Here is a 20164-nt window from a genome sequence, read left to right as displayed (position 1 = left end):
ATATCAATAGATTCAGAGAAAGCATCTGACAAGATCCAACACCCATTTATGATGAAAACTCTCCCCAAAATGTGTTTTGAAGGAACTTTTCTCAATATAGTCAAAGCCATCTATGGCAAACCTATGGCAAGCATTATCCTCAATGGGGAAAAACTAAGGGCCTTTCCTCTAAGATCAGGGACAAGATAAGCATGCCCATTCTCACCATTTCTGTTCAATATAGTGCTGGAAGTACTTGCAATAGCAGTTAAAGGTAAAGGTAAAGGCCATCCCGTTGATCGTCGATTTGCTCGAGCGGGCCCAGTAACGTCTCCATTGGAGACTTTGTTGTTACTGTGTTTGGCATATCGAATACTCTCGGTAGCTTGCCGGGCTCTCCGAGAGGGGCGGAGGAATCGAACTCAGGTTGGCCATGTTGGCCACTTGTAAGGCGAACGCCCTACCGCTGTGCTATCGCTCCAGCCCTGCAATAGCAGTTAGGAAAGAAAAAGATATTAAGGACATACAGATAGGAAAGGAAGAAATCAAGCTCTCACTATTCACAGATCATATGATACTATATCTAGAGAATTCTAAAGCCTCTACCAAGAAACTCCTAGAAACAATAGACTTGTAAAGTAAAGTTGCAGGCTATAAAATCAATACCCAAAACTCCATGGCCTTCCTATACGCAAATAATGAGACAGAAGAAAGCAACATGAAAAAAGCAACCCCATTCACAATCGTACCCCAGAAAATCAAGTATCTTGGAATCAACTTAACTAAGGAGGTAAAAGCCATCAACAAAGAAAAACTATAAAATGCTACTCCAGGAAATAAAAGAGGACACAAGGAAACTGAAACATATCCCCTGCTCATGGATAGGAAGAATCAACATTTTCAAAATGGCAATACTCCCCAAAGCATTATACAGATTCAGTGCAATTCCCTATAAGGATATCAAGAAATTCTTCAAAGAAATGGATCAAACACTCCTGAAATTCATATGGAACAAAAAAACAACCATGAATAGCGAAAGCAATTCTGGGGAAAAAGAAGATGGGAGGAATTACCCTCCCCAACCTCAAACTCTACTACAAAGTGATAACAATTAAAACAGAATGGTACTGAAACAAAGGCAGAGCTGCCAACCAATAGAACAGGGTGCAATATCCCTACACACAACCCCAAATGTGTGATCATCTAATCTTTGATAAGGGAGCAAGAAATGTGAATTGGAGCAAGGAAAGCCTCTTTAACAAATGGTGTTGGCATAACTAGACAACCACATACAAAGAATGGGCTTAGACCTCGACCTAACACCATGTACAAAATTCAGATCAAAATGGATTCAAGACCTCAATATCAGACCAGAATCCATAAGGTACACTGAAGACAAAGTTGGCAAAACCCTCCATGATATTGAAGCTTATGCCATCTTTGGGCTGGAGCAATGGCACAGTCGGTAGGGCATTTGCCTTGCACACAGCCAACATGGCCGACCTGAGCTTGATTCCTCCACCCCTCTCGGAGAGCCTGGCAAGCTACTGAGAGTATCTTGCCCGCACAGCAAAGCCTGGCAAGCTACCCATGACGTATTCAATATGCCAAACACAGTAACAAGTCTCACGATAGAGACGTTACTGGGCCTGCTCAAGCAAATCAATGAACAACGGGAGGACCGTGACCATGACCGTGACATTATTTTCAAAGATGGCATGCCACTAATCAACCAAGTGGAGAGATAAACAAATGGGACTATATTAATCTAAGAAGTTTCTGCACGGCAAAAGATACAGTGAACAGAATACAAAGACAATCTACAGAATGGGAAAGGATATTCACATAATACCCATCTGATAAGGGGTTGATTCATTCATTCATTCATTCATTCATCATCCTGTTATTTGTTGATTGCCTCGAGCAGGCCCCAGTAACGTCTCTTTCATCCTAGCCCTGAGATTATATTCAAGGCTCTTTAGGAGAATGAGACCCATCATCGTTACTGGTATTTGGCATATTTGGTATGCCACGGGGAGTTTGCCAGACTCTGCCCTGTGGGCAGGCTACATTCGATAGCCTGCAAGTTTGTCCAAAGTAGGAATGAGATAATAAGATGTCATAAAACGATGTCCTGATAAGATGTCGCGTGGAAGGAGACTGCACTGTTCTCGTCCGGGAGCTGGATTTTATAGTCTCTGAGTCTTGGCCGTTGATGGGATTACACGGCGCCAGGGGGCCAGGTGGTGGGTGTGACCCCTGCCTACTGGAATTTGGAGGATCTGGGTGGAGGATGCTCAACTCCAATCTGAGTAGGCTGGGAGATCTCGGTCCCGGAACCCGCGTGGCTTTGTCCCTCTGCCAGTACCTTCATGTGTGCGGAGAGTGGTCTCAGCATGGTGGTGGCTGGTCCTGAGGTCTTCGGGTAGGGGTTGATATCAAGGATATATAAGGCACTGGTTGAACTATCCAACCCCATCAGAAAATGCAGTGAAGAAATGAACAGAAACTTTCTCAAGGAAGAAATAAGAATGGCCAAAAGGCACATAAAAATGTTCTTCATCACTAATCATCAGGGAGATGCAGATCAAAACAACTATGAGATACCACCTCAGACCACAGAGCCTGGCACATGTCCAAAAGAACAAAAGCAACTTTTGTTGGCATGGATGTGGGGAGAAAGGGACCCTACTACACTGCTGGTGGGAATGCCGAGTGGTCCAGTCCTTTCCTTCTTCACAAGTTTCCACCATGATATGCAGACACCCTGAGTTAGGTTTCCAGCCCCAGCAGAACCACCGAAAATACATGTATGCAGCTGACCTGTCAACCAGTCTTGGGAAACTTCCAGAAAAAACTGCAATAACTTCTCTTAACACACACAAGTGGAACTCAGATGTTTACAGAGGAAACTGCAATCAAACAACCAAAACAAAAACTAGGTCCCCCAAAGTGAAGACCTCTTTGTTTGGAGATAAATATTGAAGCAAGGTGATCTTTGATAAATACCATTCTCTGAAGTACTGTGAATGCGGAAAAGTCATTCTAAAGCAGAAGCAACCGCATAAACAAAACAAGCAGGGTTGAATATTGCAGCTTGGAAAACTGTTCAGTTAGAAGGAGAGAGGAAACCCGAATGACTTTACTGAAAGACCTGTTCACATATATAGAGAAACCAACTTTTTGTTCAATAGATGAGAAGGATTACAAACAAAAATTATTTTTCTTTCACCATACAGATGCAGAATCATGTTTTATTACAATATTATATAGAATACTATAACTTTAGAATATTATTTTAAGCATCTGTTTATAATTATGTGGTATAAATTTGTAACAATTACCAATATAAGCCTTTATTTTAAATTGTGGGTAGGTGGTTTTTTTTTGGTTATATGCTAATAATATGAGGGTATTTTATTTGCCTCCATTATATTGACATTCCTGGCATATGGCTCTAGTTTTCCAACATGAGATTGTGAAATAAATATTCCTAAGATTCTAGAATTTTTTTTTAAATTTCCAAGTTTTCAAATTAGTAGCTAGATATAGGTAAGGGATTTTTATTTTTCTTTATGGGTCACAACCAGCGATGCACAGAGATTACTCCTGGATTGTACTCAGGAATTACTCCTGGTGGTGCTCTGGGGACCATATTGGATGCTGGGAATCAAACCCAGGTCGGCCACATGAAAGTCAAATGCCCTACCAGCTGTACTATTGCTCCAGCCCCTAGGTCAGGGATTTTTAATTGGGAGTCACAACTTTATATGATAAAATCATTTTGAGACATTGTAATCATTTAGTGACTTTGTAATAGCAAATATCAAGGCCATCAGAGTGCATTAAAAGTGGAAAAGCAAGTTGGCACCACTAAGAGAGCCACGCTGTCCATCTTGGAGCAAAAAAGTATCAAGAATCAATCTAATAGACTAGCCTTGAACCCCGCCACTCTTAGGAGTGGTCCTACACATTGAAAACAAAAAGATCTCAGCTATTGCTTTTGTGGTGTAGCTCTAAAGTACCTGCAGTATATTTGAGCACCCCTAAGGAGCGCCCCCACACTTGAATTCTGCCAAAGCAGGCGTTCTCCAGCACTATGAGCATGGACCCTATTGAAAAGCATTTTATAGGATTGATATTCTTCAATGTTCATGGTCAGGGTCATGGTCCTTCCATTGTTCATCGATTTGCTCAAGCGGGCCCAGTAACATCTCCATCATGAGACTTGTTGTTACTGTGTTTAGCATATCGAATACATCACGGGTAGCTTGCCAGGCTCTGGGCTCTGCCATGTGGGCGAGATACTCTCGGTAGCTTGCCGGGCTCTCCGAGAGGGGCGGAGGAATCGAACTCGGGTCGGCCATGTTGGCCGCTTGTAAGGCAAACGCCCTACCGCTGTGCTATTGCTCCAGCCCCCAATGTTCATGCCACTGCTAAAAATATGGTAGACATAGAGCTGGAGAGATAGCTCAGTAGATGAAGTGCTTGCCTTGCACGCAGTTGACCTGGCTGGGATCCTCGGGTTCACATATATTTTGCAAGCCCACCAGGAGCTATCTCTAAGTCAGAGTCAGGAGTAAGCCCTGGGCAAGTTGGAGCATGGCCCAGACCCAGAAATATATATATTTTAAATAGAGTAGATATTAGATTTGATCTCTTGCATTAAATGATATAAAAAGAGTGGACCTAATTCCCAAATTATTTTCCTTTTTTAAAACAAACAGTAGTGTTCTGGCTTCATTTCATTTTATAAGTAAATTTTGTTTCCTGTATAGCCACTTATACCTTTATTAATATATTTAATGTAATGAAAAACATTATAACATAAATAAAATGGATTCTATGGACTCCAGACAATAGTAATAAAAATACCGTTATATATTGTATTTCATTACACTTTATTTAATAAATACAACTTAAAACGATATAAATTAATCTTCCTGAAATGGATTAATTTCTAATTGCTTTCTAATCTCTCTCAATTTTTGAGCAAAAGTAAGTGATGAGCTTTAATTTCTAAATCTGTATAGGGGACAAAATTTCCAGTTGAAACAATAGAATTAGTTTTTTTATTGGAATACACAAAGACCACAGAACTCCTTAGATTTCAAACATGCCCCCTTAATTTTCAGTCATGGATAGTTTAATGCACTTTCATCATATTTAAGTGAATGTGTTCTTTTGTTCTTACTTTTATATTTAATAAACAAAGTTAAATTATAAAATAATTTCAAATACTCCTAAATTAAGTGAAGTTAATAAAGGCTCATGATCATTCTGTTTAAAATCTTATTATTTCAATGATACTAGTTTTGCTGCACGTGAAATAAGAAACTTTTTTTTATAGGATATCAGGAGGAAGGCCTATTACTCATATTTTTGAGTTTAGTCTTAAATGTTTAGATTTCTTATGTTTTCCCTTTTTGTACATGGTCATGGATAATATAATTCATCTTCACCATACTTAAGCAAATATGTTCTTCTGTTCTTACTTTGTTTTTAATAAATACAGTTAAATTAATAAGAACTTAACAGAATTCTAAATTAGAATAAATTAAATTAGTGAAAGGTCTATCATCACTGTTTAATGTCTTATTATTTCAATTATAATAGTTTCAGTCTTATGTAAAATAAGAAATTGGATTTTTTTCAAATGATACCAGGAGAAAAGCTATTTATACTTTTTTCATGTTTTCCCTAGAAAAGTATAATTAATCATAGTAGAATCTAGTGTGAATTTTTTCAATGGTGGCAAATTATATATACATGTGTGTTTTTCTGGTCTTTCCAGATGTTTTCTATTTACTTTAAATCTATGCAGTTCAATTTGTACTCAGAAATACTGATAAACTGTGGTTGATCAATCATTTCAACTCTTACTTAATCACTTAATCACTTAACTTCCCGTTAGTCGTCGATTTGCTCGAGCGGGCGCCAGTAACGTCTCCATTTGTCCCTGTCGCGTGCTAGTGTAGCCCAATGGCATCTCTTCGCTCCGGGAACATGGAGGGCCTCAAACCGATCGTTCATGAAGTGAATGAGACCAGTTGTAGTTACTGGTTTTGGCATATCGAATACACAGCGGATAGCTTGCCAGGCTCTTCTGTGCGGGCGGAATACTCTCGGTAGCTTGCCAGTCTTTCCGAGAGGTATAGAGGCTTTTGGGGTGACCTCTAATCCCCCTTGTAGGTGTTACCATATTTGAACCCTATCAAATATGGTACGACAATTCCAGAAGACAGGTATTTAGTGTCTTATGATGTGTCGCGCGGCCGCCGGAAAGCGTCCTGGAGTGTGGCGACGGCTGGGTAGTGGAAGTAGTGTCAAGAGTGGAAGTCTGCCAGTGGGGTATTTAATTTCAACTCTATAAATGGTAAAATCAAAGTTCATGTAAACATTTAAGAGAAAACCATACTAACAAAGCAAACAGAAAATGTAAAGATTGGAGTATTCTAAATTAAATGTTGATTTCAATATCAGACACACTTGTATTTTATACCAAACTTTCCTGACCTATTCAACAATAGCCTAGATAGGTCATACAGAAATAAAAAAGACTATTTTATGAATAGACACCTGTGTCCTCTAGTAAGATATACTTTTTAAGAGACTACTACACCCAAGGGCTACCACTGAACATAACAAATGTTCCTGGAGCACTGTTTTTTTTCTAGGTCCTATTAAAGAAGACAGAGATGGAAAAGGTAGTCGAGGAAGCCTAGCCAGGGCATCAGTAGGCCAAATACATAATATGTGTGTGTGTCCTTCATGTCAGAAGTGAACATGAATGTTTAGTTAGAAATAAAACAATGTGACGCAGGTGAGTACTCAGGAATTTCCTTTCTTACTGTTTGTTTCTACCGAGAGTATCCAGCCCGCATGGCAAAGCCTGGCAAGCTACCCGTGGCATATTTGATATGCCAAAAACAGTAAGAACCAGTCTCACAATGGAGTCTCACAATGGTGCCCGCTCGAGCAAATCAAGGAACAATGGGAAGACAGTGCTATTATTTGTTTCAGAAACATACTGGAGACTTGATGTTATCCAAATAGGACCCAGCTCTTACTAGAGAATCTAGAGAAATATCAATGCACTGTCCCCCTGTGGATCCAGGATACTCTTGGTAGCTTGCTGGGCTCTTCTAGAGATATGGAGAAATCAAACCCAGGTCAGCCACGTGCAAGGCAAACATCATACCCACTATGGTATCGCTCCAGCACCAGAGAAATATGGATAATGTTATTATTAACCAGTCCATTATCATGGTTACTCTAATTTCTTGGTCCATGAGAGCCTATTTTGGCCACTTTTTTTTGTACCATACTAATCAAAAACGTAATCCTGGGACTGGAGTGATAATATAGTGGGTATAACATTTGCTTTGTACACCTGGGTTCACAAATTGACCTGGGTTCGATCCTCAGCATCCCATATCATCCCCTGAGCCCTGCGCAGGATGATTCCTAAGAACAGAGCCAGAAGTAACTCCTGAGCATCCCCAGGTATGACTCAAAAACATTTAAAAAGAAAGTAATCTAAGATTGGTAGAGTTTTTGAATCATATTTCCAAGCCTAATTTCTTACTCTAGAATGATCTCAAGTTTGAATACTACCTTCTTAGCCAGTTTTTCCTCCATTGAGATCAATTTCTTTCTGTCTTTCTCTCACTCTCTCTCTCTCACCCACTTATTTTGTGGTGATATCACAAAATATTTCGATATTTTGTCCCTACTGCCTGTATTCATTATTTGTCTGGTTCTTTCTAAAAATGTGCATACATTTAGCAATATTCAAGTTTTGATTCAGGCAGTTGAATTATATGTGTAACATAAGAACTGATAGAATCTTAATAATAAAATAAATCTGGGTGCTCATAAAATTAAGATACCTTATGCTGTTAAAATAAATATTTGTTTTTAGAAATAAAATAGTCACTTAGATGAAGATCCATAGCTATTTTTTTCCTTTATGGGTCACACCCAGCAATGCTTAGGGGTTACTCCTGGCTTTGTACTCAGGACTTATTCCTGGCAGTGCTCAGGGGACCATATGGGATGCTGGGGATTGAACCAGGGTTGGCCACATGCAAGGCAAATGTGCTACGAGTTTCACTATCACTCCCGCCCCGATCCATCGCTATTTTAATTATAAACTAAATTTAGTGCTAAAAGACACTATCAAATTTTGTCATCACCAACCCATCACATATTCAGCAAATTTCCCAATTCCCAAATTCCACAGTTCAATCAGAACCTAGCACAGCCAAGCTGGTATCTCAAAAGTCTGCATCTGAACATCATCAGGAATGAGAAGAACCAACAGAGAAAACACATACACCTTCACGGGGAAAATGACAACAGCAACTACCAGAGGAAATATATAGTCTCACTGACCTGACGAAATATCCGTTTGGCTCATCTTGTTCTGTGTGACGTTAATGTGAACACCAACTTTGCTTTCCGTGAGGTCGATCTCCACATTGCCCAAGTTCTCAGCAAAGTGACTGAAAAGCAGGAGCCCATTGGGATTCCAAGTTCGGAACTGGAAACTCACTGAAAACAAGTCCTGGTTGAGTCGTCCTGGCACTTCCAAGTAGCTGGTTGCATTGAAAAAGACAGGAACTGTGTAGGGTTCCACACAGGAGAAACTCAGATTTCCCTATGAAACACAAGAGCATACTTTAAGACACAGACAGAACAAACTCAGCATCAACCTAATGGATTAGTAGAAAGCTACAGCTCTACCTATTTCAGAAAAATCTTGGGCTTGTGTCCAACTTGCATAGAGATCAGGGGAATCTGAATTCAGTAACTAGATATCTTGGCAGGAATCTACGTGGTCATTGTACCCTGGAGGTTGCAGCAACCGGCCATAGGCTGTACCGAGGACCATCCATCCCAGAATTGAAAAACTAACAGTATAGAAGATGGCTCATGTAGGGAATCGGTAGAATGAACACTTTGCTGAATACACCAAAGTTGCTGCTTCCTCACTCTCCAAGGGATGATGCATTGACAATGATGCCTTACTGGCCAGTTCACATGCCAGTGTCAAATGTCAATAATGCAGGAGTGATCTCAGGCAGAGCTCTAATCATTGGGTTACTATTCATGAAAGCACAATTACAAAGCAGATCTTGATTTCCGTTCCTTGTGTAACTATGGGCATTCATATCAACCTTATATGTTAACATATGATGTTATAATAACATCAGTAGCACTATGACTATCATTTTTTTCATCCTATTAAAAACTCTATTTAAATTTCCCTAAGAAGTCTTCTTCATTCTGTTATATTCCATTCAGTAAAAAGACAAATTGACCTAGCATTTAGATACACTAATTGTTGTGTATCTCGCCTTCACGGCAGAGCCTGGCATGCTCCCTGTGACGTATTCGAGATGCCAAACACAGTAACAACAAAGTCTCCAATGGAGACGTTACTGGGCCCGCTCGAGCAAATCGATGAACAACGGGAGGACAGTGACAGTGACAGGTAATTGTTGTATTCTAGCATCTACCTACCTTTTAGAGATCTGAAAAATCTAACTTGCTTCGGACATTTTTTATCCCACCACATTTTGAAGAATATAATTTATAGCACTTTTATTAGATCTTTCAATTTTATTTTATAACACCATATATCTCTACCTAAATACACTGTTTTCCACTGCAACAAAATCCTCATTCAGCCTCAGATAGGCTGTCTCCTTGAATTAATATTAAAATTAAACTTGCACTGGACCTTCACAGCTGATTATTTTTAAATGTTTTCTTTTACTGAAGGAAAGAATTTGCTCTGCATACAGAATAACTGATATTTTATAACAGACCACATAACTATATCATATAAATTATTGCCCAACCAAATTAAAGATCCTTTCTGAGGAATGGTACTAACTTCAGAGTCAATGTATGACACAACATAGAATGTGAGTGTGTGTGTGTGCGCGTGCAGGTTTATAGAAAAACAGGATGACTACTGAAATATCAGGAAAATTAAAGCATTTCAGATATTTAAAGGTGATTTTAACCCTAAGCAATTAAACTGCCTATGGGCAGTTACTCATGCAATATCTTACTGGCCTATATTCTTTTTCTAATGTTTAACATGCATATATACTTTTGTTTTGATACTAATTATTTTGACTCATCCAATTTGGAAAAAAAGTATGTAATGTATAAATCGCTAAGTATCTTTGTTATTCAATTTAAAATATTTTAACTGTAATGTATTTTGAAACACAAGTAAATTTGGGGATAAACCTCCACAGTGAAATGTTGTGTATTTTGTATAACTAATAGACACACCTGAAGATAAAAGGCTCTGAGCTCAGGGATCCCTCCTGGTGGGTCTCAAAGAAATCATGTAATATGCTGAATGGAACCCAGGTGGGCTGGGTGCATGGCAAACACCCTACCATCTGTACTAGCGCTCTGATGCAGAAAGAACTAGTTATTGGCATTCTGACCCAGAGAGATAGCTCAAAGGGCTGGAGATCCCAACCTCCACAAGGTCCCTCAAGCATCTCTGCAGCAATTTCCAAGAGTGCTTGGCAATAGGACTTCTGTCAGCCATGGAGAAAGCCCACCCAGAAGGCTGCCTAGTTCTCTGCCAGCAGAAACCACACACGCTGAACTGCGTTTGCGTCCCATTCAAAATCAATTTCAAGCTCATTTATTAAAAAGTCACTCTCTTCAGAATAGATCCAGTATCCCCATGCTTTCAGATTGTTAAGTTTTTACATTGTAGATGGAAAATACTCTAATGTGGGGGCAGTCGTACAATACTCAGGAAGCGGACAGTCTACTTTTTCCTGAAATCTTAGATGATTCTGCGCATTGGAAAATCTTACCACGTTGGAGGGCTCCAGCTTCTTCCTTCTTGCCAGGTCAGTGATGTTGATGCCGTTGTAGTTGACACTCTCCATGCAACCTTTGAAGTTCTTCCTGCTGCTGGAACTCGGCTTCCCAGAGAAAGGGATGCCTCCGAAGGTAATCTATGGGGTAAAGAATGAAATAAAACCACTCGTTTCGGGTTTGGCTTTGGAAAGTGACTATTTAATGTGAATACATGAAAAACGAAGCAAGGCTGATGATTCATCCAAGCGGGTTTATCTTTTTTTTTTCTTATTGTTGTTGTAGTTTGGTTTGAATTTTGGAGGTCATATCTGGTAGTGCTCAGGGCTTACTCCTAGCTCTGTGCTCAGGGATCACTCCTGGCTGTGCTCAAGGGACTATATGTGGAGCCTAGGGATGAACTTGAGCTGGGATATACCAGGTAAGTGCCCTACCCAGGTTGATTATCACTCCAACTCCCATAATTTCATTTATCTTTACTAAAAACTATATATTCAGATATTTTTATCACTCTAAAGTATGTGTAAAGCCAGTTATGAGACTATTGAAGAAACTGTCATTTCAATATATCTAGAAGTTGGATTATAACTTGGATAAATAATATATTGTAATAATCCCATGCATTTTTGAAACCTCACAAGGATCTTTTAAAATTTTTAGACTTTTATACAGTCTTAAAATTAATTCTTTATTCTTATCATTCAAAGGCTTATACTCAATGAATGTTCCTAGCCAGTATGATATAGCCAGAATTATATATAGTAAATTAAAAAAAAACTATAGCTGAAATCAAGGAATACTGTATTCCTTTATTTATCCTATGAATACTTGCGATCAGTGATTATTAAAGTAAAAACACCATTAAGCATACTTTGAATATAAGAAAATAGTCCAGAACTCCCATTAATATATTGATATGCACATCCTAGGACTTCAGAGGTATAATTTGAAAAGCATGGCATAAAAATATTAAAGGTCGCTTATATCCTAAGGCATAAGCTCAATGTTCTTTCCTAAAAATTTGTAGCTATTATTGCACATAAAAAGTACATATTTTCCCGTATATCATTGGTCAAATTGCATTTTTGTATTATCAATCTCATATTACAAAAGAATGTGTAAATATATACACATAAACATAAATACATATTTCAAAAATGACATTTATGACTGATAATGAATACGTCATAAGTGAATATAATTATAAATTATATCTACATTTCATATGTATAATTTTTAAGAAGGGGACAGGGAACACCCTGTAGTTCTCCTGGCTCAGTGCTCAGACATTTCTCAGTGCTCTGGAGACCATATGTGATATTAGAGATTGAACCCCGGTAAGCTATGTGTAAGACAAGTACTCTGACTGTTGTATTTTTTTCTTCTTTTTTTACCTGCACTATGAGCACTTTGCTGACTGTTGTATTATCTCTTCAAACCCCAGATGTTATATCCCTTAACTATTAAATTTACTATTCATGATTTTTCATAAAATTTTGGGAAATAAGACCAATAATGAGGATATTAATGGGAAAAGTATTTTTAAGTAGCTCTGGAATGAATGTCTTGGGTTTTACATTGATGTACCTAATACTGAAGTTATGGTTTATTCTTCTGTGGCCTCTTTATGTCACCTTTTAAGAAATCTGCAAACCATAATACCCAAAAGGGGAGATGAACTTTCTCAAAGAAGAAATCCAAATGGCTAAAAGGCACATGAGAAAATGCTCTACATCATTAATCATCAGGGAGATGCAGATCAAAACCACAATGAGATATCATCTCACACCACAGAAACTGGCCCACATCCAAAAGAACAAAAGCAACCGATGCTGGCACGGATGTGGCGAGAAAGGGACCCTCCTTCACTGCTGGTGGGAATGCCGGCTGGTCCAACCCTTTTGGAAAACAGTATGGACGATTCTCAAAAAATTAGAATTTGATCTACCATTGGACCCAGCTATAGCACTCCTGGGAATATATCCCAGAGAGGCAAAAAGGTATAGTCGAAGTGACATCTGCAATTGTTTGTTCATTACAATAGCCAGAATATGGAAAAAACCTGAGTGCCCGAGAACAGATGACTGGTTAAAGAAACTTTGGTACATCTACACAATAGAGTACTACGTAGCTGTTAGAAAAGATGAAGTCATGAAATTTACATACATGTGGTACTACATGGAAAGTATCGTGCTAAGTGAAATGAGTCAGAAAGAAAGGAACAGACAAAGATTGCATTCATCCGGGGAACATAAAGTAACAAAATAGGAGACTAACACCCAAGAGTGGCCAGGATTAGTACCAGGAGGTTTACTCTATGGCTTCGAGGCCAGCCACACATGCTAGGGGAAAGGGCAGCTCAGATAGAGAAGGGAGCACCAAATAAAGGGTGTTGGGAGGATCCTCCCAGGATGGGAGAAGCATGCTGAAAGTAGACTATAGACCAAACATGATTGCCACTCAGTGCCTCTCTTGCAAACCACAGGACCCAAAAGGAGAGAGAGAGAACAAAAGGGAATGCCCTGCCACAGAGGCAGGGTGGGATGGGGGATGGGGGAGGGTGGGTGGGAGGGATACTGGGACCCGTGGTGGTGGAAAATGGGCATTGGTGGAGGGATGGGTATTTGATCATTGTATAATTGAAACCCAAGCACAAAAATTTGTAAGCCTACAACTGTACCTCATGGTGTTTCACTAATAATTTTTTTAAAAAAAAATCACTACAAAAAAAGGGGAAGATGATGGGGAAGAGACAGAGACAGAGACAGGGAATTGTCTGCCATAGAGGCATTCATTTATATTTTGGCATTTGGATTATTTCCATTTCTTGGAAATTGTAAAAGTGCAGTGATGTACATAGAGGACATTGTGATATAAAAGATCCCTCATCCACTGTGGGTATGAATGTCATCTGCTTCAGCCTTTACGAAAAGCAATATGGACATAGAGCCAAAATATAGAAATAGAACTAACTGACCAACTGAGAGATACCACTTTTTGGCATCCATCTCTGAGTAACAAACAAAAACACACATTAATTTGAAAGTATAAAGGATATATAAAGAACTATTATTCAGGGTGGTGGGCAATTATTTTCTGATAACCTTAAATTTATTTTAATGATCAGAAAGTATCCATACCAGGGATTATACAGTAAAATCTAGTCTAACTAGCTATTTTACTAAATTATTTAGATATGCAATATATTAGCACTACAGAAATTTTTGACACAATTAAAATACGTTACAATAAGAAAATATAAATCCTGACTGTCACTTATTGTTGTTTTATGAAAAGACTATTCTGAATATATATATATATATATATATATATATATATATATATATATGCACACACACACACACATAAAGTCATACACCCATACATTTGCAATGTCAAAATTGAGTGCTGAGACACATGTCTTGGCCCAGTAAGCCATGGGGTGCCACCATGAACTCTGTATTTTCAGGTCACACAATGACACTTGACATCTTGTGAACAAAGTATGAGACTGGAGCTTGAGATGACAATCCTTCACTGTTTTGACATGCTGCTCTGTTGCTTTTGATGTCACTCTGAGTTTATAAGGTTGGATTTGGGATGCTGCTCTGATTAAACAGTGTCACATGAATATGAGTAAGTGAAAGAAAGTGATAATATCAGTATTGGAACTACCTGCACAGCCAGCAGGTTTGTGCTGTACAGCTGTGCTCTTCCATTAGTAATTATTACTATTTTAAGAACTATTTTATAATTTTATGTGCACTTTTTTCAAATGACTGACATTTGAAAAATGTCAGTTTACTTGGGACATAAACATTTATATGCTGTCTTAATCTATGGTAGGGAATGATCTGGGCCTATTAAGCTAAAATTAGATGCTAATGGATCCATGAATTTAAAATGTCTATACAACTTGGAATAAACAGTATTTTAACTTTAAAAAATTTTATTTTCCTTTATTCAGTGCTGTTTTCTCTTAAAATATGTAGTATCGTTAGAGAAATCATATTATGAAACTCTTATTCTGATATGCAAAAAAAATTTGGCAGTATATTAAGAGTCAATTTCCTTCAATTACTTATTCCATAAGCTTATATGCCCACCAGAATATTGTATGTCTTTTTATAGGACTAATGTATATATGTGTATATACGCATCATATATATTACATATATTATATTTCACATATATATCACACATAATATAAAAAGTAAGTAAAGTAAAGGCCCTCCCGTTGATCATCGATTTGCTCGAGCGGGCCCAGTAACGTCTCCATTGGAGACTTTGTTGTTACTGTGTCTGGCATATCGAATACATCATGGGGAGCTTGCCAGGCTCTGCTGTGCGGGTGAGATACTCTTGGTAGCTTGCAGGGTTCTCTGAGAGAGGCAGAGGAATCGAACTTGGGTCAGCCATGTTGACTGCGTGCAAGGCAAACGCCCTACCGCTGTGCTATCACTTAAATACCATACATAATATATACAGATCATATACATATCCTATGCATATATGATCCCTGAATATTTCAATCATTTGTGATGATCAGGGGACCATATGGGTTGCTGGGAATCAAACCCGGGTCGACCGTGTGCAAGTCAAACGTTCTACCCTCTGTGCTATTGCTCCAACCCCTGAATAGTCCAATCATTTGCAAGGCAAAAATGTCAAATAACTTATGGAGAGTTTCTTTTTTTAAGTCCATATTTTATTTTCCTTCATGACAACTATAAGAAAATGAAGTGTGTCCAAAGAATAATCTATGGTCACTATTCATAAGTAATTTAAGTCAGAATTTGAAAATTCCCATTCAAAGTTTTTATAGTAAATACTGAACAACCCTATGCCTGTAATACCATTACATGATCAAGATCAACTAACACATATAATTACCTACTGGTGTCAGATAATAAGTTTATACTGGACTAACCAAATGGTTCCAGTGAAACCAGAAGTTCTCCCTGTCAACTGTTGTCTACTTGTTACTTGACACCAAGATCGTCTTTCATGTTTCAGAAACTCAAGAGTAAAAATTGAGCAGATAATAAAATGTCAATTTTTTTAATAGAATACACGTCTATGCCAGCAAACACTGGAGTTGAAAGATAATGTTTCTTGGGCATTTGATCAAGTGATCCTGGGGCTGGAGGATAGCACAGCAGGTAGGACGTTTGCCTTGCAAGTAGCCAACACGGGTTCGATTCCTAGCATTCCATATGGTCTTCTGAGCACTGCCAGGAGTAATTCCTGAGTGTAGAGCCAGGAGTAACTCCTGTGCATTGCCAGGTGTGACCCAAAGAAGCAAAATAATTAAATAAATAAATAAAGTGATCCTGATGTGGGAAAATCTCTCATTAACAATATGACAGACGATGGAGGAGGGGAGAGAGGTGGGACCTAAATGATCAATGCAATGGACCAGTTTACCTCATAGTCCAAGTCCAGGTAGTCGAACTCCCCATTGGTGCGGAAGTGTTGCATGCTCCTGTCCAGGGTGAGGTTGATGCTCCTTCCCTGGCGCTCGATGACCACGGAGTGCCAGTGGTGATCATCCAGCAGACTTCCGGTCATCACAGACGTATGCCCGTAAATGGGACCAAGCTGGTTGCTTCCTAAATCAGGAAGAGAGAGAAACAATGACTCCCCAACTCCCACTGACGGTTTCCTTTCACGGATGCACCTCTGACAACGGTCCTCCAAAGCTCTATCCTTCAAGCTGATATGGACAAAACCCAACATCTGCCTCAAGGTTTACATCCAATGAAAATAAAAGTGACCGAAGATGGGGGAAAAGTATACTACCTTAAAAAGAAAAATAAACTTTATTTTTGTTACCATACTACCGATTCTGCTCAATTATGTATATTCTTATAAAATTGGGTAGATTTTTCTAAGAATACAGAATCTTAGATCACAGGCTATGAAGTTAGAGAAGCTATTTTCTGATATCGGCCTTTTCTGTGATCTTGGTGAGCTGAAAACATCTCTGGGACTCCGCTCTTCATAAAGGAAAGAAGGAAAAAATTGCACCTTCTCTACAAGATTGCCGAAGGACAAACCTATAAGCTCATGCAAAGATCTCAGCTTAATCCTTCTCATTATGTGAGTACTCTTCCACTACCTGACTAAGACTTTTGTTATTATTGGTGTTATTGGTCAAGAAAGCCAAAGTGTCATAATTTCAGTTTTCTCTAACTCCGGAAGCCATAATCTTAAGTATAATGTCATACTTAACGACATGGAAAATTTACTGATGTAATACTTTCAAATAAAACCTGCAAAATTATATACATAGCTATCGTCTGAATTTGACAGGTCTCCAGAACAAGAGCGAAAGGTTGTGAGAATGCAAAATTTCTACCCAGGATGTCTCTTTACGCTGATTCAATATTTTATCACTTTTCTTTTTTGTGTAATCAGCTCCTGTGTTTTTCTTTTTTTACAAAATGTTCAGAAAAATATATAAATTCTATAAAATATAAGGTTATTTCAGAATACAAACACCCTACCCGAATAGCCCTGCGATAGCACAGAGATAGGGTGTTTGCCTTGCGCACAGCTGGCCCGGCTGAGCCGGGTTCGATTCCTCGCCCCTCTTGGAGAGCCTGGCAAGCTACCAAGAGTATTTCGCCTGCACGGCAAAGCCTGGCAAGCTACCCGTGACATATTTGATATGCTAAACACAGTAACAACAAGTCTCACGATGGAGGCGTTACTGGGCCCGCTCGAGCAAATTGATGAACAATGGGAGAACCCTGATACATTTCAGAATAAACAGCATAATAGAAAGAAGAGCGATACCCTACTCACTGAAATATTTTTTCAACACTGGGATGCTAGGATGCGATATTTGGCATTTTCTACTGTCTATCCAGCTGACCTTTTATTTTGTTTTCCTGACTGATTCAAATTTTTGTATGTGAGTTTGATTGGGATTGCATATTTGTGTGGGGGTGAGGGAAGTGTGAAAAGGAGAGAAAATAAGAACAAATCTTCGTGAAAGACTAAACTACAAAGTCAATTCTTTTTGCAGTAGATGACAGAGTATATGAGGGTGAATGGACATCTGAGTACCATCTATTTTTTGCATCTTCACAGCTAAAGAAGTAGATTAATTTAGCCCATAAAACTCTGTAAGGAGGGGCTGGAGAGAGAGCACAGCGGGTAGGGCGTTTGCCTTGCACACGGCCGACCCGGGTTTGATTCCCAGCATCCCATATGGTCCCCTGAGCACCGCCAGGAGTAACTCCTGAGTACATGAGCCAGGAGTAACCCCTGTGCATCACCGGGTATGACCCAAAAAGAAAACAAAAAACAAAAAACCTCTGTAAGGAAACTGTTTTCCAGTGAAATGAAGTTTCCTGTGAGGTTATCTGATCAATGACTGTTCCAGAACATTAATGTTACAAGTTTATACAGCACAGAGATTTTTGAAAAGTATTCATGGCTCTTTTCTCAAACAAAAAGAGAAAAATTTGAAAAAATAAACTTATTAAATATAATCCTAATGGAGAGGGTACACTAAATAAACTATTAAATTCCCCACCCTAATCTATCCTTCTTCTTACATTCTAACTGGGCAATACAACTATTTAGGTCAACTTCTCTCAAAGTAATACACAAATACATGTTCACTATTAAATAAGAAATATTGGGGCTGGAGCGACAGTACAGCAGGTAGGGTGTTTGCCTTGCATGCGGCTGACCTGGGTTTGATTCCCAGCATCCCTTATTGTCTCCTTACTACTGCCAGGGGTAATTCCTGAGTGCAAAGCCAGGAGTAACCCCTCTGTATTGCCAGGTGTGACCCAAAAAGAAAAAAATAATTTATTTGTAAAGAAATAATAATCAAAATATTGGCTACTGTTTCCACTATTAGAAACAGTGTCATGCATTTTCTTCTAGGCCTTCTTTCCTGTAAATGGATATACTATCACTGTCACTGTCCTCCTGTTTTCATTGATTTGCTCAAGCGGGCCCAGTAACGTCTCCATTTTGAGACTTGTTGTTACTGTGTTTGGCATATTGGATATATCACGGGTAGCTTTCCAGGCTTTGCCATGCGGGGAGATACTCTCAGTAGCTTGCAAGGCTCTCTGAGAGAGGCGGAAGAATCGAACCCGGCTCTGCTGGGCTGGCTGCATGCAAAGCAAATGCCTACTGCTGTGCTATTGCTCCAGCCCAAATGGCTATACATTTACTATAAACATGTGACATACGTGTATGATATGAAAACACTAATATATTTGTTACAGTATTATGTAACCTACAGTTTTATATATGGTCACTTAACATTTCTCTCTTAACTAAAATTATTCACCCACATGCAGAATGTATATCAGCATATTTCCACACATTTAGCTTTCCCATTCCCGTATGCATTTTTCAATGTAATTAATATGGAAATTGTACATTCTGGCACATAAAGGTTGTAGTCATTTCTCATTTTTTCCTTAAAATTAATGAACCGAGTTGCATAAACAATTTTAAATGTCTGTATATATTAAAAATTATTTTCCTGATAATATTCTGTGATAAACAGAATAGCGAAAACATTTTTTTTTCACCTATTCTCTTTTGGTAAAACTATCACCTTAAACTGTCTTACTTGCAAAGACTTGGGATTCTATTATAGTGTGTATTTATATATATATATGAAATGTATATATTATATATTATATTGTATATTGTATATATGTATTTCATATATATTTTATATATACATATGCAGGCTGAACATTTAGTTTTTGTAGCATGCACACACGCTTATATACATATCTATACATATGTAATTTCCCCCAGGTTATCCTTTATGTCCTTTGTCTATATTTTCTCTTAAAAGATTGCTAGTCTTACGGAGTGCTTTCTTATTCATGAATATCATTAAATGCCTAAATCTGACATTTTTAGTCTTCCAAGTTCAGGTACGCATTTTAATTTTATGATTACTTTGACGTTGAAAAGCATTAGCTTGTGTTATTACAACCCATTTTCGTGTGAATCTCTTCTTTCTTTTCTTCATGGTGAAGCTGTTTATTTCCATAGAATCGGGTTTTGAATGACAGCAGCTTTATAATATAAAGGGTAAATCTTCGAGAACACGAAATCAAGCGTTAGGAACACAGAACAAATCTCAGCTTTATTTTGTAGCACTCTATTGATGGCTAAATAGTGAACGTTAATATCAGACACGTGCCACATTGAGAAACATGAGCACCACTCTGATTCCTTCATTTCTAGTGAGTTGTGCTGCATCATTCACAGTGACTTAACCTAGGACAATAAAACAGAGGCGACACTTATTCCATTGAGTTTGAATCAG

At 38.4% G+C, this 20164-nt stretch overlaps 1 protein-coding gene across 1 annotated transcript in view; it reads right to left on the bottom strand.

Moving 5' to 3' along the window:
- CNTNAP2 (contactin associated protein 2) overlaps nt 1-20164 on the bottom strand; it is a gene marked incomplete at its 5' end in the record, with an annotated part of 1346219 nt that overhangs the window by 1241149 nt on the left and 84906 nt on the right. The window contains 3 exons of the mRNA XM_056106760.1: nt 8377-8641; nt 10839-10982; nt 16270-16454. Coding sequence (XP_055962735.1) covers nt 8377-8641; nt 10839-10982; nt 16270-16454 — 594 coding nt within the window. The remainder of the gene's footprint in view (nt 1-8376; nt 8642-10838; nt 10983-16269; nt 16455-20164) is intronic.

The sequence above is a fragment of the Sorex fumeus genome, unplaced genomic scaffold (assembly GCF_029834395.1).
Source record: "Sorex fumeus unplaced genomic scaffold, SorFum_2.1 ptg000143l, whole genome shotgun sequence".
In the NCBI taxonomy this organism is placed as follows: Eukaryota; Metazoa; Chordata; class Mammalia; order Eulipotyphla; family Soricidae; genus Sorex; species Sorex fumeus.
Note: the sequence above shows the minus strand (reverse complement) of the source record. Positions and strands in the feature narration are given on the sequence as shown.